The following is a 27734-nucleotide window of genomic DNA, read 5'->3' as shown; positions in this document are numbered from 1 at the left end:
AAAAATATTTTTGTCCTGATTTACAGGTGTTTTTATCATGTACACAGAGGTGATTGCACAATAGCTTAAAATGAAGTCTTACTTTTGTATATCATGGGGGGTGCAAATAGATTTGTGAGGGGCCATAGGTGTGGGTGGGTACGGGGTTTGTGGGGGCTATGGGTGTGGGGGTCTGCATGTATGGTAGTGCAAGGGGGGGGGTGTGGGTGCATGAGTATGGTTTAGTGTGTGTGGGACTCACCCTATGAAAACACACACACACACACACACACACACACACACACACACACACACACACACACACACTGCCCCTGCCTGTGCACGTGCACACACACGTACCGGCGCAGCCCTGTGCTCCCCAGTCCAGCAATGCAGGCAGGAGCCACTGTTGTGCTGGAGCAGGGCAAGGGCAAGAAGAGAGTGAAATGGCTGGGGGTGGGTGTGACAGCCAGAACCAGCAATAATTATTAATTGCTTAGGGATTAATAAGCAATAATGCTTATTAATGCTTCTTGGAGGCATTTGGTATTTTGCCTAAACAGGTAATATTAGTTAATATAAGCTTGTAGGTTTGTAAACTGCAAATGTAACTTGTCTGTCATAAGTTTAACCAAAATGATAAATTAACTGTTCATGGAACTGACTGGGCCCCATAGGCAAAGCTGTAGCTATGAGATTAGCTGGCCTAACAGTTTTTTGCTCAGGGTTCAGCCTTAGCAATAAAAACTGGATCTAACTGCTTGGCACACCCAACACATTCCAGGAAAGCACATCCCAAGAAAGCATATTCAAATGAACCCTAAAAGGGGCTGGGATTTAGGCAGAACGATGTCAATTTCAAACCTAAAGGTGCTGCATCATAATTTGCTTATTGGATAAACATGAGTCTGGGTAGTAACCTTTTATGATAATTTTAACACCTTTCAATCCCATAGGGTAACAGCTATAGGGCAACATTGTGAGTGGACCTGAGGCCAACAGATTAACATAAGACTAGGTATAAAAAAAAAAAAACCACATGCATCAGGTAACCAGCAGGAAGGGGGGAACAGAATGGTCATTTCTGTTCCATGATCTGATCCTCACTCACACCGGGAGTCTGGGGTCCGGGCCTGATCAAGGGACCTTCCCCGGTAATCCCTCTGACAGCGTCGATCATCATGGACGCCTGACTTCACTGGAATCACTTGGCACGCACCTGGCATTGAGGGAATATCGATGTTACCAACCCATGTCTGTCTATTTGTTGAACAGCCCAATGTGGCTAATACCCTCGTAGTGCCCTGTTGGCCTGTGACGGATTGATCTATCTATCTGTTATTATTATCTGTTGTTATTATTTACTATTAGCTCTTTTATACTGTCTTATCAGCTTATCGCATTTACCTTTCTGTTAACTGTTGTGTGTGTGTAAGCTACAATAAATTTGCCTTTATTCCACTCCCAGCTTTGCCTCCTCGATCCGAAACTGAATCAAACAGCCCAGCTGACCTGTGATAAAACTGATACACTCACAGTGCCCAGCTGGCCTGTGACAGGTGGGGTGGGGCTGGGCTGGCCTGGGCTGCTCAGTTCTGCTGAGGACTCCCCGGGCTTAATGCTCTGGTCTCCTGTCAGCTTTGAAAGGCAGCCAGGATCAAATAAATATTAATTTACTTATTTTTTTAAGGGCCCCACGGGTCAGATAGAATGGCCTGGAGGGCCATTTTTGTTCGCCCCTGACCTAGCCAACCCCCCTCACTGAAACACCCTCATGCCACAGCCAGTCCCATTAGCATTTACACATATGTTGTGGTGCACTAAATAATGCCACCGCAGAATGGTACTTGTGTTTACTACACCCTAATAGGGGCACATGTATAGATGCTAAGACTACTGCAAAGGTAATTAGGCAACTCCACAGTAAACATCTCATGTAGGAACCCACTGTTCCTATGTCAATAAGTTTATAAAAGAAAACTACTTTGAGTAATTTAGAAGTTTAAATGAAGTGGAAGTAAGTCCTTCTGCAAATGTTACCTACCACCACAATTATGAACCAACATCAGCTTCTTAAACTAAATGAATTAAAATTAAAAGTGCCTAATAAGCAATGTCATGACAGCAAGCATGCTAGAAAACAAGGACTGAAGGGGATGACAGAGTCAGTTGCTGCTGAGATACATCAGTGTAAATTTCAAAAGTATTTCTATTGATGTACAAAGAAAGACAGGGGCCAACTATGCAAAGCATTTTACTATTATTACCTTGTCCTCCCACTCCCCAGCTTGACATTTTGTAACTTTCAGCTACCTGTAGCATCTCTTTGGAAATCTAGACTGTAGGTTTTCAGAGATGTGAACTCTTACTGGGTGTCTGAGTTGCACCTAATATTGGAGTTCTCCTTAACAGAACGGTCAAAAAATGAAGATTCAAATATACTCTCACTAATCCAGTTGCTTTAAGAAGTTTAAAGAAAAATATCCCAGAAAATCAGGAGATATAATTTGTGTCATAACACACACAGTAAGGCATGTAGGATATAATCTATTAATCTAGTTTGAAGGTTCACAGTGAATTTCATTAAATTATTAACTGTCCTTCAGAGGTACAGCAGCACCCACATCACTTGCATCAATGTGGTATGCAATCCACTTAGTTCACAGCAGGTTGCAGGATGAAAGAAACTACTCAACTACCGGCTGTAGTTTTTACTTCAAAAGGTGCCACTTCTCCAGTCTGCTCTGCAGGACTGCTGGTGAGCTCCAGCTTGAACTGGAGAAGCAGCACCTTTTGAAGTAAAAACTACAATCAAGTAACAGCTAGAACACCTCAGCAGTCCTGCACAATTGTTTGCTCAGGTTATGTAAACCCTGGGTTTGTTTGCAAATCCTTATCCCTGCAAGGAATCAAGTTTCTACCCTAAACGGCAGGGGTGGCCAACCTGCAGCCCAAGTGCCACAAGCAGCATGGGCAACCTGTGTGCGTGGCATGAAACAGATTGGGAAAGGGACAGGCAGAACCGCAGCATATAAGACAGGGAAAAGCCAAGCATCAAATCAGGCAGGGAGCACAGCAGCAGCTTCGTTAGGGAGTACAGGACAGGGAACAGAAAACTGAGCAGCAGATAAGGTTAAGGAAAGGGATCTAAGTTGTATTCAGGGTGGGAGTGAGGGTAACCCGAGAGACACAAGTCAAAAAGGTTGGTCCCCAATGGCATAGTGAACACATGTGCTTAGTTTTAAGAAGGAAGACAGTCATATTCTAGCCATCCCAGTTCAAATGATCAATCTGGAAAATTTAAACTAGGGGTGTCAAACTTATTCAGTCTTGTGGGCCACATGAGTATACCTGAGCCAGTCTGCAGGCCAGACGAGGAGTGATTTCCTGCAGAGCAGCCCGTGTTGAGTCCAGCCTGCATAATTTCACCCATATAGTTGTCATGATGGTATCTGGTACATGGATCAGATGAACACATTTTGGAAAAGATACAAGTATGACACATAGATTCTGACCGATTCAGTGTGGGGACCGTTGACTGATGTAATAGTGAAGATGTGACTGGTTCTAATTGGTTCAAGTATGGAGTGAAAGGTGACCACTGGGGTGTGCATTCGCAGGAGGGCTTCTATTTGTACTGTAGCAATTACTGTAGGGCATTTGAGTGGCTCTTTCAAAGATATGGTCTATTTCTCTACTAAAGTGCCCTTGTTGTATGAAGGCATGTTTCAGGTTGGCAAGGTCTGTATTTACAGTATTCTACTAGGAGCCCACATATTTTTTGTATGTGGTGGTTTGGTAGGGTGCCATCCCAGATCTGGATCATGGTATCTAAGAAGTTGGTGTTGGAACATTGCAGAGAAAATTTGATCAAGGGGTGATAGCTGTTAAACCTGCTCATTTTTCCCTTCTGCAACATTTGTGATATCAATTGTTTGGTTGCTTGGACCTTTTGCAGATTCTACTACAGCAGAGGGAAGCAACCCCCAGCACACATGCTAGAACATGGCACGTGAAGGTATTTTGTTTGGTGCACACACCTTGGGGCAGACACCAGGGAAAGAGATGGGATGTACTGCCACAAGGAAAAATGTGCTGCCAGGGAAAGATATACTGCCACAACAAGGATCAGGCCCCTCACAGCTCCCCCAGCATGTCAACACCTTGCATGTCAAGGTTGCAAGTATTTTTGGCACCCTGCCCAAAAAATGTTGCCAACCCTTGCACTACAGATTTACTTATAAACAACAAAACTTTGAATAGAAAGAAGAAAATCAGTGGATGTTTATTCCTTGCTTTTTAATTTTAAGCAGGCTACACTTTTGTAATCTACAGTGTGTGAATCTGTGTACTTTTAACAATGATTTTAAGGATTACTGAGCCTATTGCCAGGTGGCAAATTTTAACAAATTCATCACTCCCATATCCCCAAACTCTTTCTTGACTTCTAAATACTGTAGTCTGTGAACCTAGTCCTTTATAGGCTGAATATAGTACTTCACAGTTGTTGCAAATTTTCTTATGCTCATAATTTCAAGCGAGTTCATCCTAATAATGAAAGCAGTCTGCATAACTTCTAGTTGATGTCTATAGGATGTCTATGAGTGCATGTTTAGCTAATTTAGGTGCAGTTGCAGACACTATGCAGGATAGGGCTAGGATCCAGAATGACCTAATGAACTGGAGAGGTGTTCCAAAAAATCAAACATATGAAATTCAACAAAGACAAGTACAGGTCTGCACTCGAATAAAGAAAGAACCAGGAATGATTGGCTAAGCTGCAGTAGTGCAGAGAAGGACCTGGGGAGTTACAGTGGACCATAAGCTAAATATGAGCTACAAGTTTGCTCTTGTTGCCAACAGCATCCTGAGTTGTATTAATAGGAACGTCTCTTTCAAATCAAGAAGTCTTTCTGCCACTATTCAGCAGTGGTGAGGCCTCACCTCAAGTACTGCGTCCAGTTTTGGGCCCCAAATTTCAAGGATGTGGACAGACTCGGAAGAGTCCAAGGCCAAGCAACAAGGAAGAGGGGCTTCAGAGGCCAAGTTTATGAGGGAAAGCTAAAAGTACTAGGATTATTTAATCTGTAAGCGAAGACTATGCTGTCAGATAAAACCTCTCAGTCTGTTATATGTAAACCAGGACAGCCGCATGGTGAGGTTGTCAGCAACTAAACTGGCACCCTCCCCCCACCAACTTGCCTGGGTAAAGGAGGGCATGTGGAAATCCTGCAGCACTAAAATGAAACCTGTCTAAGGGCAGATGAGTTCCCTACAAGCCAATGGCTATCCACACCTGGAGAGCATATGGGTACCACCGGGTCACTCTGCCTGAAGAATCACCAAAGATGCAAAGCAACTCAACTAGGGTTGTCAGAGTATCTAACGTGCCTCAATGGATGCAGTGGCCTCAGGACTGACTTGACTTAAAGAGAAGACTGAGGGGGGAGATTTGACAGTAGTCTTTAAATACTTGGAAGGCAATTCTAAAGAGGATAGAGATAAAGTTTTCACCACAACCACAGCAAACAAGACTAGGAGCAACGGTCTCAAACTGAAGCAAATGAAATTTATGTTGGAGATTTGGAAAAACTTGCTGACTATAAAGGTTAGAGCACTGGAGAAGGCTACCTAGAGAGCTTATGGAACCTGGAAGTTTTAAACAGACACCTGACTGCGATGGTTTAGTCAGGTATGATCCTGCCCTGAGCAGAGGACTGAATTAGAGGGCCTCATGAGGTCACTTCCAACACAACTTTCCTGTAATCCTACTTTGTGGAACAAAAATGAACAAAGTACTGGGCTAGTAATCAGGAAACCTGGTTTTAGTCCCACTAGTCTGCAATGTGGCTGAGGGCAGATTTACATTCTGTGCCTCATTCCCTTTCCAACACTTGCTTCTTTGACTAATCAGACTCAATGTCTACCAGTTAAAATCTATTCGTCTACAAATTAAGGGAAATAGCTGGCTGCTACTAGCAAGTATATTACTTCTTCAGAGATATGTGGCTAGTTAAAATCCCTCCAATCTAGCATTCTGTGTTAACGGAACCTGAGAATTGTTCCAAGAATGTTTTATTGTACTCTGAAGGCCTCCAGTGGATGTGCAACTCCCTTCTTTGTTTCACATTCCACATATCTTGTGGCATATTTCTATACCATCCCACAGAACCAAACATATACTTCTGATGTACAGTAACACCAACAGTGTGAAAGACACAATTCAATGGATCTTTCAGGTTAAAAGAATTTTCAAAACTCTTCTTGGGCTTGAGTATTAATACGTTTGGAAAGTTTTGATATTAGAAACTAAAAGTTTGAGCTGAATATTCCTAAGAAGAGGGTTTTAAAAGAAATTGAAGAGGGAAGCAGGCATCCTTCTTGCTCTCTGCCTCCCTACTTCTTCCCTCTGAAGCCTTCCTCCCAACCCCCACCCCACCCTGCAACCTGTACTCCTTTCCCCCCCCCCACTCTCAGATTATCTGAGGAATATATTTAGTAAATCATTTTATTTGTTGCATTTTCCCTTTTAAATCCACAATGATTCTTTTCTCTCTCTTGCTCACTAAAAGAAACAAGATTTTATAAGAAAAGTCAGTCACTCCAAATGGCATCCTTCTACCATCTCTTCCCTATCAATAATCTCTATATAAATATATTGATGGCACTCTAAATTGACATTCCATTAGAAGAATTATCCCCACAAGGTTCCATTATTTTCCCTAAATTGGACTCCCTACTTTGACCTCTGCTTTTTGTTTGTTTTTTGCTTTTCTAGTATCTTAGTTCTATACATACAGATTTTCTGGTACATTTATTCAATTTATGCAGTATGATACCAACATATCACCTATTATAAAGGATATAACCAATTACAAATTCAAGTTTGGCTTTCTCAACACCCAAACTAAGTTAAAAGCCCATTTAACCAAGGCTGCTGTTCTAGAATTGTTTTATAAACAAGTCCCCCTCTCTCCATTCTCCCCACAGAAGTAACCTACAAACACAGTTATATGCTGTACAAATTGCAAACACAGTATATGTTGTGCAAATTGCTTAATAACCCATTACCTGCTAACTCTTGCTACAGAATCTGGCTAGCACAGGGAAAATGAGAGAAACCATGATACCCAGTACCTACCATTTCCCCAAAACAAAGAATCAACAATTACAATAGCTAATTACCCCTTCCTCCTTCTTACATGCTTTTGATGCTGTGGCAATAGAGCAGATTGTTTTGACTTAGGTGGTTTACAATTATTGTAGCGCACAATTTCCTATCAGCCACCACTTTCCAACAAGGCAGAGATGAAATAAGGCAAAAGAGCTCACTTGCAAGTTTCCTCAAAGACACTGACCATCTTTCATATGCTGATTTATATAAAGTTTGCAATGAAAAAGAAATCATGAGAGTAAAATTAAACTGAAAAGGCCACTGCTAATTGGACAGTTTTATCTGTTTAAAAATACATAAAAAAATACTATAGCGGATTTTAAAAGGAAAGCAGAAGAGTTTACTTGTGCTATGTTATGAACACAAAACTCAAATCACTCAGATCTATGACTGTTTATTAATGAAAAGCCTCACTTATGCTTATTAAGAACTAGTAAACTTGGTTGATTGATTTAAATCAAGTCAATTTAAATCACAGATTTAAATTCAGCAGGCCAAAAGCCTGATTTAAGTCTCTGATTTTTATCAACTTCCCACCATATATTTTTTTTAAAGAAAGGTGTATTTTCATTAGTGGATACAACAATTAAAATGTTGATTTACAACTAAATAGTTTTTATAACAGATTTGGTACATGCATCTCCTAAGTACATCCAATGTATTTTGGACTGATAGAAATTATATATTTTAGTATTCTATAAAATGGTGAAATAGGTCTAATTCACTAAATGATTAACTTTTTGCTCATATCTGTATCAAGCTGCATTAATATGACAATTTGAACTTAATTAAATATAAAAAAAAAAATCAATGCTTCAAATTTATTAAACAAAATGTTAAGGTTTTAGATAAAGAAATGTTTTAAAGATCAAAACATGGTGAACATCTACATTTAAATAATTACAGTTAAATAATTTACTAAACACTAATATTAACTGTTATAGTATTAGAAGCAAGAATAGTGGTTAGTGAATTAAGCCAATTATTTCAGATCACCCTGGGGAAAATTTTCTAAAAGGCCTAGGGAAGAGTCATTTGAGCTTACGATCCTATTGCCTAATTCTCTTTAAAATAAGACCGCCTTAAAAAAAACCAAAAAACAAACAAACAAACAAACAAAACAAAAAATAAACCAAAAAACCAAGGCTGTTTTGAAAATGTTTACCCTCTCTTTCTTTCAAGTTTTTAGAACTCACAGACCTCCTCCTCCTTTCTATTCATAGTCTAGAAGGGGGGGGGGGGGAAGCTTTCCTGCTTTTTCAACTCCCAATCAATTTCTCAGCTTTGAACGAACGAGTCCCAAAGAAGAAAATATTTTCTCTTTCTGCACCTGCACTACTGCTAGTAATAGCTAATGTAGCACTTCAATAAACTCTGGTTCCAGGTGCTTTGCTAGCAACTTCCACCAGGTTCAGTAGCGTGACTTTCTTTAAAACATCTTCAACAAACATGTCCTGGTTGAATGGTTCACCTCTAGCCATGAAATTTATTATGGTTGGCATGATTGATGGGTGATTAGTAAATGCCCATGTCATGGCAGTTTTTCCAGCAATTAGGCATCTACCCTGGTACTGTGCCATTATTATTAACCTCCAAAAAATGAAGTGGAGTAAGTACCTAATCCATCTGCTTTTACTCCTGCAGATCCATTCAAATTTGCTGTCAGGTATTTCTTGCTTCAATGTTTCTTAAGTTCTTTCACAATTTCAACAGCATCCACAAAACACAAACAGTCTTTCTGTAGCTTGCCGAAAGCTACTGAAATAGATTTAAACATATTCACAGCATACCTTCTACTTTTCTGTATAGTTGACTGTTGATTACCCTAGCTGTGATACTTCCATCAATTTTGTCATGATTTTTTTTTTGTTTTTGTTTTTTGGTTTTTTTTACATACACAGTCATCAGAACAGACCAGTTCTTAATAAACAGCATAAAACAGTCAACCACTGAATTCCAACATACATCTTGGGGGGGAAATTAGCTTGGATCCCCCACCTCTCTGCAATGAAGTAATCCAAGAATACAGAAGTATTTTGTAATTTCAACATATATTCCTTTATTTCCAGAGTGCTTAAATCTTTGGCTAAAAGATTAATCTAATTAACACTGCACCCATATGTTTCCAAGTTTGTTTCATTACCTTCTTTTAAGTTTCTTCTTATCTTTGCAGCATTTTCTGTAAAAAGGCTGCACATGACGCTTCAATTTTTGCTCACAGATTGTTACAGCTTTTACTGCTATGTCTTTTAAATATTCTGCAGTATGGGCTTAAACTGAGATACCACGTACATATTACTGGATCATTCTGTACACTGTTCTACCCATCAAAATTAATTCTTTTCCATTTAATGCTTTTTCCACACCATTCAATATCCTTATACGTGGTATCCAGAAGCCTCTTAGCAATATATTTTCTACTGGTGGAGTATAACCTGGTCATAATGACTGAACCACTTCAATGGTCTTGTTCAGAACAAACATTTCAAAGGGAGACTCTGCATAAATGAGCCAAGCAATCTTTTCATCTATGTTGTACCTGCTGGACTTTTCTGGTCCTGGTTATGAACTCATCCATAGTTTTACTTGATAATGAAGAAAGTCTTTTTTAGATGCAAATAATTCACTGTTTTGAGGTATGTGCAGTTGCAGCACTGCTGGTGGTACTAGTATATGATTCTGAAGCTGCAGACACTGCAGATTATGGATTTTCATAATTTCTTACATCTAAACTGGATGCTGAAACAAAGTGGTTAAAAAGTCTGGGTATTACTCAGTGTATTACTGTAAAAAAATGAGATTGTAAACGAAAGATCTCTTCTATAGGATAAATTTTTACCAGTGTTTAAAATATAATTTCTCCAAACCCAGTTCTATAGGGAAATATTAAATAAATCATAAAGGTTATTTTATTAAATGCTTTTCTTTATCAATATTTTTAAAAGTTTGAGAAGACACTTAAATTTATTTTAAAATTTCATAAATTCCTATGAAAACTTTATTCTTCACAGGATAACTTTACCTAGGACTTGCATATTTGCTTACACCGGGCAATAAAACTTTTTTCAGAAGTGCATGGTTAATATTAAAATGTATAATTGACAAATACGCCCATAAATAGCATATTCGTTAGATTTTGAACATAAACATTTTGAAACTCCTAAGTAATCCACCTAAAATAACTAACATTATTGTAATAAGCATATCATTTACTAGCACTGCAATATATGGTAGGAAATCCATAAGAATGGTTCAACAACACTGAGTTACTAACCAATTACTCCAGATGGCTTAGACATGTCCACACACCATCTTCAAGTTCACTGACTTTTGAGAAGCATTTTTCATAATGTTGCTTCATTCAAACTTCCAGGCCCTGCATCCTTGTTGCACTGTTTACATTTGGTGTTCCTCTTTTTCCCAGTCGCGTGGGAATTTTTTTTTTTTTTTTTTTTTTTTTTTTTTTTTTTTTTTTTTTTTAATATTCTCAAATAGCGTCTTTTTTGTAACCTGCAGCCATGGGCAGTTTTTTCCTTCAGTTTCCAGGTGTTCAAATCAAGACTAGTCTACACTCCAGTGTTGTGCCTTTTTGTTTGTTTGTTTGTTTTATACAGTCTTGAGCCCAGCATTTGTCCTTTCCATTAAACACACTGCTCTCCTTACTCTCTCCCTCACAAGAGATTCCCTGTGGCAACCCACCACACCACTGCCTCCCCCCCACCGTCCCCCGCAACCAACCTCCCCACAATAATCCATGATTTATGCTATTATAACCACACGCCTTGTGTTCTGCAATGTTTTAGTTTAAGGACAAGGATAGAGAGCACTTGAGAAGTTCATGTTTACATGTCTCTGCATATGCAAAGGGACCAAGAAAGGCCATTTAACTGAAGTACCTAGAACCATTCAGAAACACAGGGTTTGGTAGTTACTGAGCAGATCGCTGTTTTCTCATGAGCTGGAGAATAAGCCTCCATTATGGTGCAGAATTATATACATAATTTGAAAGCCAGGTTAATCAGAGCTCAGGTAGAGAGAAAAAAACAGGAGTTTGACACTTTCCAGGTTGGGTCAGTGGATAATCCTGATCAAAAAATACTCATGATGGTGTCAGAGGGCAGGTTCCAATATCTGTGATAATGACTTTGCTGATCCTCTGAATTCAGCAGTATAGGTCCCACATCCCTTGCAGGGTCAAGCCCCTAATGTGTGAAATATTGTGCTGTATTTTTAAATCTTGGCCTCAAAAATTAGATGTTTCCTCCTCATTCTTGTATAGAAGAAAATCAGCCTTAACTCCAGAGTGTTTGATAGAGGCTTATTGATTTAATGTATTGTATTTAAATTATTTTAATACAACATACTAAATGTAGATGTATACCTTAGCCAATGCTATATTAAATTCAAATTTTGTTTTAGGCTGGTTTATTTTTAAAAAGGAAAACTTAGTTATAAATTTAATTTTAAAACAAATCAGAAAAATCTAATTTAAATAAAAAACCTGATAAAAAAACACCATAAATTTTTATCCACCCTTCTCCTAAGACATGGCAGTTAGTGAAATGAGGAAAGTATGTCAGACCTCAGGAAGGGTATAGTGGATGCAGACAAGCTTTGGCTACCCTCTCAAACTATACCAGTTAGTCCAACAAAAGATGTCCACAAAAATCTTCACTTCTAGAAAATGTTTGCTTCTTTGAAGTGTCACACCCTATAAAAATGTTTTCTATTTTTAAAAAGGTGTGTTCAAATAAAAGCAATGAATACTGCATGGACATGAGAAAGCAGGCCTGGTCAATAACAAGCGGATTCAGATGTTGCTCTAAAATTTGTAAACTCTCCACTAGACATGCTTAATGACTTCATGTCATTTACTGTTAAAACAAGACTCTTCTGTCAAAAATGCCACTCAACTGCTAACAGCAGCTGATTTGGTTGTCCAGTCTACAAAATTCCACCTGTAGCTTCATTATGCCTCATTACAACCCACAGTCTTCAGGAAAAGGGCATATGAGGAATTACATATGCCTGCATGCATGCCCTTCCACAAATGAAGCATAAAATTACTGCTGCTATGTAACAATTCAAAGTAAACTGAAGAACACCACCACGTTTCATTTCAGTCTTGGACAAAAAGAAACCCAGATGAACATGCAGAACCAGCAACTCATCCTAGAGACAAGACAACAGCTGTGCTTGAAAAAGCTTGCTCCCTGAGCCAGAGATTTGCTTTTGAGACAGAGGAGCCTCCACCCTTCAATTTCTGCATATTAAATCTTTTGTTAAATAAAACTAGCAAAACCCCCTCTTGTGACCTTCCTTCCCCCACGTTCAGGGGGAAGGAAAGTCACAAGAGCTCAGCACAACATGGCTCCTATAAAACTCGGAACTTACTTGCATATTAAAACAGTTAACAAGCTTTTTTGAAAAATCTCACCTTAAGTTTCAAGCCTTTAAAGTTAAAAAGAAGCTTTCCAAAAACAATAAATCATAAATTGATGCAAGACAGCTCCCAGAAACCTACAGGAAAACAGCTCTGGTTTGTTTCCATTTGGCTTCTTGAAATGGCAGAAGTTCCAAATTAATAGATGGTTGGTAATTTTCAGTACTGCTATTTGGAACACTATAGGCTCCAAGTGAAAATGAACAGCATTGTTAATTCCACTCTGCCTCTAAGAGGCAGCAAAGTCAGCGTGGAAGTTGTTCGGGGTTGTGGGGGATGGGGCTCAAAATGGAAAACGGGAAAGTAATAGTATAAATAAGGACCCAGCAATCTGGCTATGGTCCAGCACAGGCCAGGAATCAGGTGCAGCTTCCTACTGGTACAGAGCTGTGAAGTCGAGCAGCTGAAAACTGCGTTTGTGCTGCTGCCGCTACCCCACTGCAGCGCAGGCTCAGTTACAAGCTACCCAGCTCCAATGCAGCTCCCTACCAGCTGAAAGCTGCACCCATGCCACAGCCCAGGAGAGGAGGAAAGGGGGTGGGAGGGAAGCAGCAGTGTGGATGCAGTTTTCAGACGCCTGGCTCCAGCACAGTTCTCCATGGGCTGGAAACGGCACCTGGGGTGAGGGGTTGGGGGAAGCTGTGATGGCACAGGCACAGCTGCCTGCCCCTGGTACAGGAAAAAATCTCTTGCCACAACCACCTAGACCACATCAAATCAGTGCTGTGGGGTGGGGAACAGTAGCAGTGGTGGAGGTGCAGGTCTAGCTGGAGGCTACCCAGACCTGGCAAAGTTCCTTGTTGCAAAAGCACAGGCAAAGCTCTCAAGATCTACAGGCCAGATCCAACCCATGAGCCATATATTACTGACCTCTGGTCTAGAACACTCAAAACCATCTGGGAGTTTCTTTTGTTTTCAGTTTAACATTTTTGTAAAAACCTATCTTTTAGGGGTGCACCAATAGAGATTTTCTTGGTTGATACCGATGCCGATTATATTAAGCAGCAATATTGGCCAATACCAATCCGATAACTGATATTTAGTAATAAAGTGCGTCGAACAAGCTTAAGTGCCCCCACCACCCTTTCTTTGCATGGGAACAGTAATACAGTGGCACTTTAATTAAGCTCTCAGAGCCGCTCTAATTAAAGCACCGCCTCCCCCACTTCCAGAGCATATCTAAATAAGTGCCCCATACCACTTGCAGCTCCTGCCCTTCAACCCCAGCCTGGGGGCAGCTGCCTGAGCCTGAGGCTGCTCAGGGCTGGGTGGTCTCTGGGCACTTGAATTAAAGTGGCTCTTCGAGCTGCTCTAATTAAAGTGAAGCCCCCCCCCCCCCTTCCTGGAGACTTCCTTCCTGCCAGGGGAAGGATCCTGATGCAAACCCCGGGGGGGGGGGGGTGCAAACCCCCAGGCCCTATGGGTTAAGTCACACTGGGCCAGGACAAGCAAGGCAGCTCCACCTGCCCCTCCCCAGTCACATCTGCAGCTTTCAGCACCTTCTACAACACCTGCGGCCCCAGCCTGCAGTCTGTGCTGTGCTGTTGCTAGCTCCTGGGACACCACAGCAGCTGCTCCTCTCCAGCCTGACCCGTTGGTGATGGGATGGGGGTGTATATCTGGGGTCATCCCTGATTGCAGGAAGGAATCCAGGTGTCTGAGTGGCCCCACCCCTGGGGCAAGAGGGAACCCAGTTGTCCAGGCCCCCTGCATAATTAATTATCAGAGAACATTATCAGCTACAACAACCAAAAAGCGCCGATACCTGATCATGTTAATTTTCCTTTTATCTGTGCCAATCCGACATGCAACTGATATATTGGTGCATTTCTTCTACCTTTTAGTAAACTCTAAAGTCAGACCATCCTTGAGGGAAGTATAACAAGAAACGTTTCTCACTTGTTCAACTGTAGCACTGTACTTGGTACACAAGACCATTTTTACTGTACTTAAGCCCAAACACACACTGTGACAAGTCCAACTATATTGAAGGATTAATTTGTATGGCCCATTAGTTAGATTCAAAATAAAATGAAGCATGTGTAACTTGTGAAGCATTAGTAAACTATGTCCTAGTTCTACTTCAGAATTTCAGATGTCAGCACTGAACAACAATATTAATAAAGTGGGTAAGTGCACAGCTCTGTAATGTTGTACTAACATTTCAATCATAGCATTTTACTTACATAAACATGTCAAACTAACTTTGGAGTAAAATAAGAGTTAAGAAAAATAAGCAGTCAAAACCTTTTTTTTTTTTTTTTTTTTTTTTTTTTTTTACATAAGGACTTGTAAGCATTGAATCTTGGAGATTCCAGTTCAAGACTTGAAAGGTCTGTAAACTTCAAACACTAAATTATCTTGGTCTTGGTAACTGGTCATGGCCCTGCTCCTCCTGATCATAGATTCAATATAATCAACACTAGGCCATATCTGTTGTAACTAAGAGAACAAGGTGTTCTCATACAAACTGAAACTGACAGAGGGCATGTAATTAAACTGCAGAAAAGAAAGAACAAATGCTGGGGCGCATGAGTAGCCAGGACAGATTTTATTCTAAAATTAATTTTTTCTATTTAAAGTCAAGAAGAAGTGAAGACAAGCACAGAAGGAAAGCTCAAACAAGATAAACAAAGGCCAAAAAATGCAAGGATCAGCATTTGAGAGCAGGAAAACAAAAAAAGCAAAATAAAATGCTCTAAAGACCTATACAAGAGAAAAAAAACCAAAAATAACAGGGGATATGAAATTTGAAAATGTAGTTCTAAAATTCAAATTATGAAAAGTTTAACACTAAGATTACTACGTATTGATAAGAGTCAAGACTTGTATTAAAGCTCCATTACAGAGCTTCAAACTGGTTTAGGACCCCAAAAATACAACTGCCGTGCTAACTTCTATGACTACTGGGAATAAAATTTGCAACCAAGCAACTTAGAGTCTTGGCTTTCCTGGGTGGACAAATTAACCAAAGGCATGCAAGTTTATGCCTCTTAGTTAGAGCTCATTAAACCCCTGCATATTACCTGAGCCTTTTTTAGGGAAGATATACATTTTATAAATAAATCAAACTGGCATTCATTATACTTTTTAGCTACATTCTAACTCCTTGTTTAGACAAACGCTTCAAAAAGTCTGAATCCTAGTTAGAAAGAGACTGTCTTCCAGCACCTTGAAAATAGGACCATGCTTTCCATATTAGCCTTCTAAAGAAACTCTTCCCTTTGCTGAAAGACAGCATACTGGGACTGCTGCAAGGCAGATCAAATCAACTATCTATGTCCAAGTAAAAACTGCAACCAGAGTGAATAAAAATTGGGGTTTGCAAAGGAAAGGCAGCAGAGTGGAGTGCCCTAAACAGGGGCAGAGCTAGGGAGGGGCTTGGGGAGAGGGCTATAGCCACCCCAAAATTTGCCTTAGCCCCCCTCCCCCCCCCCCCCCCAGCACCGCCGCTGCCACATGCCCCATGCAGCTGAGCCCACCCTGCTCCCACCTGTTCTGAGCACAGCCCTGGCCCAGTCCCCCCCACCAGGAAGAGGCTGGCAGAACCCCTGGCCCTGAGCCCACAATGGGCAGCCTGCCTCCACCCCATAAACAAATCCAGGGGTCCCATCTGCCACCCTGGCTAGGCAGCACCTACCCCTGCCCCACTGTGGGGACCCCGATCTGCCCCCCACAACAGACCTACCCTTAGGGTACTTTTCTCCAAGCTGCCAGGCTGCATTCCTGGCCACATGCATGTGTGCATGGCTGCGTGGATGAACAAGGCATTTATCCATGACATTATCAGCTACACCAGCGGAAGAAAGCTGATCATGTTAATTTTCCTTTATCAGTCCCAATCCAATATGCAACCGATATATATTGGTGCACCTCTAGTGCCTAATGAATGCACATGTACAGAGCCCTATGACTACCACGCCAAGGCCTTCAACACATATGCTTAGGCAAGAGTGTGGAAGAGTGGAGGCTGCCCAAGTCCTACCATCCCCTCTTTTGTTTCTGTCAGGGTGATGCCTTTTTCCAACCAAGGAGTACCCACAAGGCAGTACCCTTGCTCTTAACCAATATAAGAAAAGGAAATCAGTAGACAAAAACCAGCACAAGCCTTAAGAAAGAAGCCACATCCCAAAAGTTTTTTTAACAAATATTTTCAAGAAAAGCTTTTAAACTGCCACAAGCTGAAATAGCAAACTAAGATTTATTTGGTCACCATTTCCTTTATTATTCCCAAATATATAAATATATATTGTTAAAAACAAGTTCTGTCCCCAACAACCCACTTATTTTGCAATGAAAAGTTATAAAAGTCAGTTTTAAAGCCAATAAAGTAACTATCTTCTTACTGCAATATTGCTAAAAAACCCTGTTTTAATCTAAAACCTTTAGAACAAGATTACAGAAACATATAAAAAACAAGCATTAGTTTTCCAATTTAAAATATGCCACGTGAAAATTTCCCTTGAGTTTTCAATAAAATATTTCATTTTAGGAAAACAGCTTTTATTTCTCATGGGAATGTAAATCAATGAAGGACAAAACTTTTTCAAATTTTACCCTGGGTGCCATGAAGTCAGAAATAAAAATCTGTCCTGTTCCATCTCCTTGCAGTCCCACTTATTTCAATGAAACTGCACAAAGTGGACAAGATTTGTTAACCCAAACCTAGTAAAAGGTCTGGATTTTAGAATGGTGACATCTTGTGAGGAAATATTAAACAAGAAAACAAATATCAAGCAAGTAAATTTTCCCCAAAGCCAAGGATTTTAAAATCATGTTTTAAAAATAGGAAAGCTTCAATAAAATATTTATTTAAAAAAATTTTAAATAAAAATCAAATTTCAGGTGTATAAGGATAGAAATGATTATTCTAGAACAGAAATATTTCCAAAATGGGGACTTAAAGATTCACTCACTAAAAGTGCTTTATGTAAAAAAGTTAAAGTTTCATTATAAAAAAGCTTGAATCTGTAAAAATAAATCGTGATAGCCTCTTATTGCTTTAATAAAATTATGCCATATTATGAATAGCCCCCATACCTTCCAAAATATTACCATATTTACAAGATGAAGTTCCCCCCACAAAAAAAAAACCTTTGTCTTATAACTGCATACAGGAATAACCTAACTAAATACCTTGTCTACCATTAAACTACTGCCAAAAGCAGCATGTGCTCAGGAACAGAAACCAACTATGAAGCTGATTAAATGCAGCCAATACTGAGCATGACTATAAAACACTTGGCCCATATTGGGCAAACATGCTGATGGGAAGTTACCACAATGATAGATTAGGTTAGCTCATCTGAATAAAATAGACATCAATCAGTGGCAGAACCCATTAAGTGCAGTCCCCCTCAGCACCAACTCTCTTTTCAAGTCATGGTGAGGCACAACACTGCATACATTTCAACTTCCTCTTCACTCCCACAGCTGACTTGTCACTTTTCCCCCACCCCCAATTATTCCTGTTTCTTCACTAGCCTTAAATGGCTGGCAAACAAAACCAAACACAATCCCAAACACTTCACCCAGAAATCCTCTGATAGCCCCTCTCAGCCTATCGCATATGATCAACAGGGACCCTGGTTTTCTCTGATTTAACAAAATCCCCAATTTTCGGTTTAAAAAAAGGAACCCCAAATCCCCATTTTTCCAAGATTAAAATGAAATACCACTATATAGATATATTTATATCTAGACAGACAGACAGACAGACGTGTTTCATTTAAATCCTGGGAAAATGTGAATTCAGGGCTACCTTTCTTTAACCAAAAATTGAGGAATTTTTTAAATCAGAGAAAAACAGGATCCCTGATGATCAGCGTGGCCGTGTCCTCCATGATGTGGAGCTGGACCATGCTGCCCTGCTCCTCATCTTCATATACATTTTTTGAGCATCCCAGGACCCATAACAAGAACATCAGGTTCCAGTCATGATTGGGGGTCTAATTAGTACATGGATCCTTTTGGGGGTGGGCGCATCTAGAGTACACACACATACTGAGTGGTGCTGAGCTGTGGGGTCACCATGGCTTGAAGTTTGACTTTGGTGGGGCCCAGCCCAATAAACTATATGGTAAAATCACAAGCCTTTGGCTTTGGACTAATATCATACACAGTTTGTTCTATACACAAGTAGGTACCAAAATGCTGCTTAAAGGGTATGTTTATGGAGTGCCTATGCTAAAATTCGCAGCAGTTTAAAAATGCAGCAACATACATTAACTCTGGATGAACTAAGTCTATGGGTACCCTATGCAAATTGGTACAGCCATGTTTAATTTCAAGGTCATTGTTTTCAGGTGTGTTCCTCTCTTCCACATGCTCAGAGAGAACAGGGTCTAATAGAAAGGAGAGGGGGACGGGGCTGATGAGGAAATAAGCTGTGGCAAAGCAGGGGGCAAAGGAGTTACATCGGACCCCCCCAAATTTATTTTCCTTGTAGCAGTAGGAGGTTGACGAATTCAAGAAAAACCTCCAATAATTAGATTCTATACCTGGAAGGTGGTAACACATTTTTCATATATAAAATCTAATTATTGGGGGGCTGTCTTATTATAATGAGGGCCACCTTCTTTTCAAGTAAATATGATAGTTATGAGGATACATACATATTATGGGAACAAGGGAGTCTAAAACTGGATTTGGGAACAAAGTTAACACTAATGCTGTGTTTGTTTTTAATGCAACTGAAAAATGTTTATAGGCCAACTGGTAACATTATAACAGGACCAGAGTCAAAGTTAATGCTATTTAGAAAAATCTGTGCAATTGCAAGCACTCTTAAATATTTAACTTTTGAGGAAAAAAAAATTGATTAAGTATGAACTATTTTTTATGAAAAAAAATGGAACAGCGCACATCTATTGAGCACTTAACCAGCTATTACACTTTGCTAGCAAAACTGTAAAAAATGCAGTAAAAGAGATTAATCTGATTTATTCCTACTTCCATATTCTAGAAAGTATGAAGGGATATAATGCTTGGAATGTCAGGCTTCATCTAGATGTAAAAGCAAATATAGGAGCAGTGTCACTTTAAACTAACACACGTGGGTATTACGGGGAAGTTAATCAGTATTTTGGATTGGAGATGCATCCAAAAAAGAGGAGCTATCATTTACTCTATGAAGTAAAATCTCTTTCTGTGTTAAGAAAGTCAAACAGAATCAGGTCACAAATATTTTTTTTTTAAATGGAGAGGAGTAAAATATAAAATTCTCTCTATCGTACGTTAATTTCAGGAGAAAAGAAATGATACTGAAGAAACAAAATTACAGCACAATCAGTTTCATTCTGCAGAACAGCAAGATGCTATAAGAACCATACTGCAATGTCAGCTCCAAGCACACACAGGGGCTCCAGAAAATGCTCATTGATCATGCAGCACTTTAAAATGCGCAGGCAGCCTATCTCCTCTACCTCATTTCCCCCCACCTCTGCAGCATTATAGCAACTGAGAATTCTCAACACCAGTGTTCCACATACCAAAGGAAAAACTAGTCATATCTTTGGCCTTTTTTTAGTTCTATCATCCTAGAAAAACAGATCTGTAAGTCAAATTGGTAGCTCAGAAACTGCAGTAACTCAATATTGTATTCAGAGGCTGTTAAATAAGAAATTGTTAAAAAAAATATGAAGAAATAAAGCACACAAAAATCAATTGATACCCGATTGATAACTACAGCTTATTTTTAGACCATTACAGTACAGGAATAAAATCTGGTGAACTGTGACCTCTCTCCAGGCAGTAAGAGATTTTTATTTATTTATTTATTTTATATATATATATATATATATATATATATATATATATATATATATATATATATAAAATGTTCCAAAAAGAAGGCAATCAAAATTCGGCATTTTACAATTTACAATGTAATTCCGATTACTCTCTAAAAATAAGATATTTTATCTAAGCAGGCATGGCTCCAGGAGAGGAAAAAACATTTCTAGCATTTCCAATGTGAACCAAAGTATATTTAGTAATTTACAATTTTTCATTTTTAACAGATTTTAAATGCATGTTGATTCGCAGAAAAAAAAAACACCTTCTTTAAACAGCAGAATATTAACTACCTTAGGCCTCTATGTAATGAGCTATGCCACAGAGAGGAAACTAAACCCTCTGGAAGCTGCTTTGCAGATCCCACCTTCTAATGAGTTAATCTAAAGGTCATGCAGGCATTTTATAAAGTCAAAGGCTCCCTCTTTATTCCTCTCTACCGCATACAATTTACAAGACAATTTACAAAAATGGTACACTGCAACTACACTAATTCTCAACAAAATCTGTAGCCGGAGCCAATCCTGTCACATCTCACAGAACAAGGACTGTGTGCCTTGCTTTAACGCCTAACTTCCTCCTCTTCTCTGTCCACAGACTAATTCATAAGCAAATTCCAGCAGATCAATGTCTTTGTTCTGGCTTCCTCTTTCGTTGCAGTGTGTAAAAGTAACCCTACCTCAAGAATGTCTTCTAGAACATATGCTTCCATTTCAGTTGCTGTCTCCACCATGTTTTATCAAACTGCCATGTTTCTTACTGCACTACAATTAGATCACTGCCAGCAGGAACACTCCTCTGTGTCAGCAAGGGAACAGGAAATGGAATGTTCTATTACAGCCTGGAGCAGCTGGGCCACTCACAAGCCAGGCATCTACCAACACCGCGGGGGTGATCCGTTCACAAAGCTCTTTAAAGACACAGCTGCACTTGTACTAGAAACACTCCTGCTAAAAACCCAACCACAGAAAACAAATCAGACAACTTTCTTTAATAATTACTATTGTAAAGTATTTAAGTTAAGGTGAATTCAACATTTTTAAAACAAGAATTCCGAAGCGTCAGCCTTCTTGGGTTCGTTCACCCCAGACTCGCCGTTCTGTGATATATAAATGTATCTGGAGCAAAGGTTTGTAGAATAAATGCTGCTGTAGAAAAATGCTTTTACAAGCCACTTCAACACGTCTCAGGCATTCTGACAGAAAGCAACGGGGATGAGCATCTGATAAAATACAGAACAAACAGCCACTCCGGTTCATTCCTTAGGTATTAGGAAGTCTTCCTAACGTCTGATCTGTGTAAGTTCTCATAGTAAGCTTCATTCTAGTTTTTGACAGAATGGTCTTTGAAAAACCTATTTAAATCTTGTTTTTCATCAATCTGATTCAGCACTCAGTTTCCTATGCACAGGTTACCTTCTTGCCTCTTGACAAAATTCCATGCATTTATCCCGATCTCCCTGCAAGTCTCTCCTACTGAAAATTTTCTCATCTAAATTAACACTTGAACACTGTCCTTTGTAATCTCAAAGTACCTCACTCTAGAAACTAAGCATCGTCAATCAGGTGCAAAGCTCTAACAGTAGTCTGAAGTGAACTCAAACCACCTCCACCCTACAGCACAATTCCCAAAGTGTTCTCTCCTTGGGGTGTGTTATACTGAGATACTTTAAAAATTGCTGCCCTTTTCTTGGCCAACTCAGTGCCTACACAAAGCCCACTTCAAATCATGTTTTTCCTCCAGATACAATGGTTATTGCCTGGGTCTCAAGATTCTCTGGCCTCTCCTCCATGCTCTCCTTCCACTGCTGGAGCACAACATTAAGAGAACCAACTGAAGGTGGCAGATATCCTAGGAGAAACCCAGGACCATGCCAAAAAGAGAAAAAAGGAAATATGAAAAAGTTAAATATTGACTGGAGACTACCAGAGCCTGACAGTCTGACTCCACTTGCAAGGAAAGACTGATAAATGACTAATACACACAGGCTTCCTGAATAGCAAACCAAAGTGCTGTCACTAAGTTTTATTTCAATCTACTTCTCATGTTCTATTCTGGTTTTTAGTATCTAATGCTTTGCCTACAAAACTGTACGTCTTTCTGCATGAATTTTATATAAAAGGTGCCACACTGCTCTGCCTTCTGCCTAACACCACTATCTTCCTCTCTCTATTCTGGTTCTGTAATAAAACTGACAGACTGTTGACCCAGGAATTCAAAAAAATGAATTCATGCTACCAAACACATACTCCCACCATACTTGTCAAAGAAAGACTGAGAATGTGTAAGGGATGGAAAATGTCAACTTAGTTTTGCCTTGTTCCAAGAGTGGTACTAGAGACAATCAGGGTTTGTGCAATCTGCATAGATTAACACTGTGCTGTTTATGTTATAGAGAGAAATTTCCAAAATAAGAAGTTTGATAAGGCAGTGTTCCCTAGGGCTTATCATTTAGCTGAATTAGTGTTTTAACATTTTATCTTATGTGAATAAAACATTTGGACACTTGCTCTACTTTAAGTTGTAGATCAAGATTAGAATTCTAAACACTAGAAAGAAATTTCAAAAGGAAATTGGAAAAATTCTCCCATTTTGATATTTTAAAAACAAAACTGGATGTCTTCATAAAAATAGGACTCTCTCAAGACCCAATAACTTGTGCTAGAACAAGTGTTTGCTTATTTATTAAAATATCCTCTCCACTAGAGGAATTGATGGGTGAAATTTTTCACCTGAAGTCCAAAGATATTAAAGTTTGTACTGTATTGCATACTGTATTGACATCCTCCATGCTCACACTCCTTTTCACCCACTCCCGTACAACCCCAGTCTCCTCAAGAACCTGCCTGACCAAAATCTACAAAAGTTCCCAACTATTCCCATTTCTTCCCCAACCACCTTCACTACCATTTTCAAAAAATGCACATAAACAAAGGTCTCAATGTTAGGTAAGTCCCATCTCCCCAACCCTTCTTCCCTGTATAACTCCAGCCTCTCCACTCTCTATTCCCCAACCCACCAAAAAAAAAAAAAAAAGGCAAAAGATCCTCTGCATGGGGTTGGCAATGTTTTAGAAAGGGGCACTGCTTTAACAAATCTCAGCTCCAAGCACAAACCAATTAATTCTAATCTGGCCATGCCTTTGCCACAGCTGAAACTGGAAGCATAGTCACTGCTCCCACTACAAGGTTGCCACCTCTTCACCTTGCTGCCTGGTTGCCACATGAGCAAGGACCCTCCATGTCAAAATGTCATAGTTTGTAGAGTCAGAAGGAACCACAAAGGATCATCGTGTCCAACGCTTTGGCCCAGGCAGGAAAGAGAACTGAGGTCACATGACCCCAGCCAGGTGACTATCAAGCCTCCTCTTTAAGACCTCCAAGTTAGGTGATAGTACCACCTCTCCTGGAAGCCAATTCCAGATTCTGGCCACCCTTATTGTAAAAAAATTCTTCCTAATGTCTAACCTGAATCTACTCTCCATTAGTTTGCAGCCATTATTCCTAGTCACTCCTAGGTGCGCTCTGGTAAGTAGCGCATCTCCAATTCCCTGTTGTCCTCCCTTAATAAACTTATAGGCAGCTACAAGGTCTCCCCTCAGACGTCTCTTGTGAAGGCTGAAGAGATCCAGATCTCTCAACCTCCCCTCATAGGGTTGTTCACAGAGGCCACTAATCTTGTGAGTGGCCCTCCTCTGAACCCTCTCTAGATTCTCTGTGTCCCTGTTGAAGTGCAGCGCCCAAAACTGGACATAGTAGTCCAACTGCGACCTGACCAATGCCACATAGAGGGGGGAGCATCACCTCCCTCAATCTGCTGGTCATGCATCTGCTAATGCAGGACAAGGTGCAACTGGCCTTGTTGATGGCCTCATTACACTGCCAGCTCATGTTCATCTTGGAGTCAACTATGACTGCAAGATCCCTCTCAGCCACTGAGCTGCTGAGGAGGTCATCGCCCAACCTATAGGCGTACTGGGGATTCCTCCTCCCTGGGTGGAGTACATTTATCTTTGTTGAACTGCATTCTATTTCATTCTGCCATTCAACGATCCAACTTGTCCAGATCAGCCTGTATCTGCTCCCTGCCCTGGGGTGTGTTAACTTTGCCCCATAACTAGGTATCATCTGCGAACTTGGAGAGGGTGCTCTCCACACCCTCGTCCAAATCGCTGCTGAAGATATTAAATGACACCAGTCCAAGGACTGAACCCTAAGGGACCCCATTGCCTACCTCCTTCCAGGCTGAGAACGACCCATCCACCACCACTCTATGGGTGTGGTCCCTAAGCCAGCTAGCCACTCACCGTGTAAGCGTCCACTCCACAGCCTGCTAGCTTCCCTATGAGAATAAGATGCGAAACTGTGTCAAAGGCCTTCTTAAAGCTCTATCAAGCCTTCAGTCAGTGCAGATGTAGTTAGGGATCTTCTGAAAGGGCTAGACATTTTTAAATCTGCAGGTCCAGATGCCCTCCACCCAAGGGTGTTGAGGGAACTAGCAGGGGTCATCGCGGAGCCTTTGGCCCAGCTGTATGAGCATTCGTGGTTATCTGGCCAGGTGCCAGGGGATTGGAAACTGGCTAATGTGGTCCCTATTTTTAAGAAGGGGAGGAAGGAGGACCCAAGTAATTATAGGCCTGTAAGCCTCACCTCGGTGCTCGGGAAGCTCTTGGATTCCATCAAGGAGCATATCTGTGGGGGGCCTGCAGGGGAGATCATGCTCAGGGGCAATCAGCATGGGTTCACCAAAGGCAGGTCCTGTCTGACCAACCTGATTGCCTTTTACGACCAAGTAACTAAATCCTTGGATGATGGTGTCACTGTGGACATAGTCTTTCTAGACTTTAAGAAGGCCTTTGACACTGTCTCTCACCCCATCCTCATCAATAAATTAAGTGACTGCGGCATTGATGCCTGCACAGTTGGATGGGTAAACGATTGGCTGATGGGGCGCACCCAGACAATAATGGTGGACAGGTCGTACTCAACCTGGCGAGATGTGAGCAGTGGGGTACCCCAGGGCTCAGTCCTCGGGCCCGCACCATTTAACATTTTCATCAGCGACTTGGACTAGGGGGTGGAAAGCACGCTGTCTGAGTTTGCTGATGACACTAAGATGTGGGGCAAGGTGAACACACTTGAAGGGAGAGAGAGGCTGCAACTAGATTTAGACAGACTACAAAAGTGGGCAGATGAGAATAGGGTGGGGTTCAACATAGACAAGTACAAGGTGCTGCACCTTGGGAGAAGGAATTCACAGCACACATACAGGTTGGGGAGTTCCCTTCTTGAAAGCACAGAGGCGGAAAGGGATCTCGGAGTCATTGAACATGAGCCGCCAATGCCAGACTGCAGCCAGCAAGGCCAACAATACCTTGTCATGCATCCAAAGGTGCATCTCAAGCCAGTCCAGAGAGGTGATACTCCCCTCTATGTGACTTTGGTCAGGCCGCAGTTGGAGTACTGTGTCCAGTACTGGGCGCCGCACTTCAAAAGGGATGTGGCCAGCCTGGAGAGGGTTCAGAGGAGGGCCACCCGCTTGGTGAGAGGGCAGCAGGACAGGCCCTATGAGGAAAGACTGAAGGACCTAAACCTGTTCAGCCTCAGCAAGAGGAGGCTGAGGGGGGACCTGGTGGCTGCCTACAAGCTCATCAGGGGGAATAAACAGAAAATAGGCAGAGCCCTTTTCTCCCCAGCACCACCTGGGGTGACAAGGAACAATGGTAATACGCTGATGAAAAATAGGTTTAGGTTAGAGATCAGAAGGCAGTATTTTACAGTTAGGGTGGCCAAAATCTGGAACCAACTTCCCAGGGAAGTGGTCCTAGCCCCTACCTTGGGCAAATTCAAGAGGAGGTTGGATGATCACCTGTCTGGGGGTCTTGTGAATCCAACATTCATTCCTGCCTGTGGCAGGGGTCAGGCTAGATGATCTGTTCAGGTCCCTCCTGACCCTAGCTACTATGAAAATCCAGGTAGATGACATCAGCCTCAGCTCCTATGTCAAGGCAGTGTGCGACTTGGTCATAAAAGGCTATAAGGTTTGCCAGGCAGGATCTACCTGTGACAAACCTGTGCTGGTTTCCTTTCAGCGTAGTTTCCCCTGCTGGGCTTTCACAAATACACTCTTTGATGATTTTTTCCAGTATCTTCCCAAGGATAGAAGTAAGACTGACTGGCCTAAAGTTACCCGGATAATCCCTTCTCCCCTTCTTAAAAATGGGCACCACATTGGCCCTTTTCCAGTCCTCGGGGACCTGGCCGGAGCACCATGAGTACTTGAACAGCCATGCCAGAAACTCAGCTATGACACTGGCCAATTCCTTCAGCAGCCGTGGATGGAGGTCATCCAGGCCAGCTGACTTGTACCCATCCAGCCCTTCCAAGTGCTCCTTAACTAAGTCAGCACTAACCTTTGGCAGTCTGGTGCCTTTTGAACATCTGTGTTCAAGGTAGGGGAATTGTCTTGGTCAGGACTTAAGAATACTGAAGCGAAGAACTCAATGAAGAGCTCCGCCTTTTTCCTTGCATCAACCACCAACTGTCCCAATTTGTCCTGCAGGGGCCCTATGTTACTTTGCGCCTTCCTTGTTTGCTATACAGCTGTAGAAGGACTTTTTATTGTCCTTAACTGTTGTAGCCAGCCTAAGCTCCAGTCCTGCCTTGGCCTGCCTAACTGATTCCCTGCAACAGCACGCTAGGGAGGTGTATTCCTCCTTGGTGGCTGCCCCCTAGTTCCACTGCCTATAAATCTCTTTCTTTGTGCCCAGTCTTTTCTGGAGTTCCTTATTCAGCCAAGGGGGCTTTTTTATCCCCTTACCCCCTTTCCTGAGTAAGGGGATAGACTCCTTTTGTGTCCCAAGGATCACTCCCTTGAGAAACCTCCAACCTTCCTGGACCCCCATTTGCTCAATGCTCTTGAGTTCCAACACCTCACTAACTAGCCTATGTTTACTGAAGTTGGCCCTTCTGAAGTCAACCACTTTAGCCTCACTGGATATTTTTCCCACCCTTCGCTGGACAGTGAACTCTACCAAGTGATGGTCACCATCTCCCAGGTTACTGTGTACTTGCAGGTTCCCCACGAGATCATCCCCTGTTGCTAAGACCAGGTCTAGCAAGGTACTACCCCGGTGGGACTGGACACCACCTGGGTTAGGTGGAGGTCCTGCACACAGTGTAAGAACCTGCATGAGCAGTTTTTTTGGCCATCTGCTCCTCCCAGCAGATGTCCGGGTAATGTAGATCCCCCATGACCAAAGCCCCCCATTTTTGTGTCAGATAAAACAGCTTATGGCTGGATCTGAACTGTGATACTGGTCTAGAGCAGGAGTTGCCAACCTAT

At 41.2% G+C, this 27734-nt stretch overlaps 1 protein-coding gene across 5 annotated transcripts in view; it reads right to left on the bottom strand.

Moving 5' to 3' along the window:
• ANKRD17 (ankyrin repeat domain 17) overlaps positions 1 to 27734 on the bottom strand; it is a 201272-nt gene that overhangs the window by 122984 nt on the left and 50554 nt on the right. Inside the window, exon 1 of one of the 5 annotated variants that reach the window (XM_019493520.2) lies at positions 21070 to 21192. The exons of the other annotated variants lie outside the window; for them this stretch is intronic. Within the exon in view, the coding sequence (XP_019349065.1) occupies positions 21070 to 21123 (54 nt within the window). The 5' untranslated portion in view covers positions 21124 to 21192. Of the gene's footprint in view, positions 1 to 21069; positions 21193 to 27734 lie in introns of those variants that run through there. 5 annotated transcript variants of the gene reach the window in all.

Source organism: Alligator mississippiensis, chromosome 2 (genome assembly GCF_030867095.1).
Source record: "Alligator mississippiensis isolate rAllMis1 chromosome 2, rAllMis1, whole genome shotgun sequence".
Classification (NCBI taxonomy): Eukaryota; Metazoa; Chordata; order Crocodylia; family Alligatoridae; genus Alligator; species Alligator mississippiensis.
Note: the sequence above shows the minus strand (reverse complement) of the source record. Positions and strands in the feature narration are given on the sequence as shown.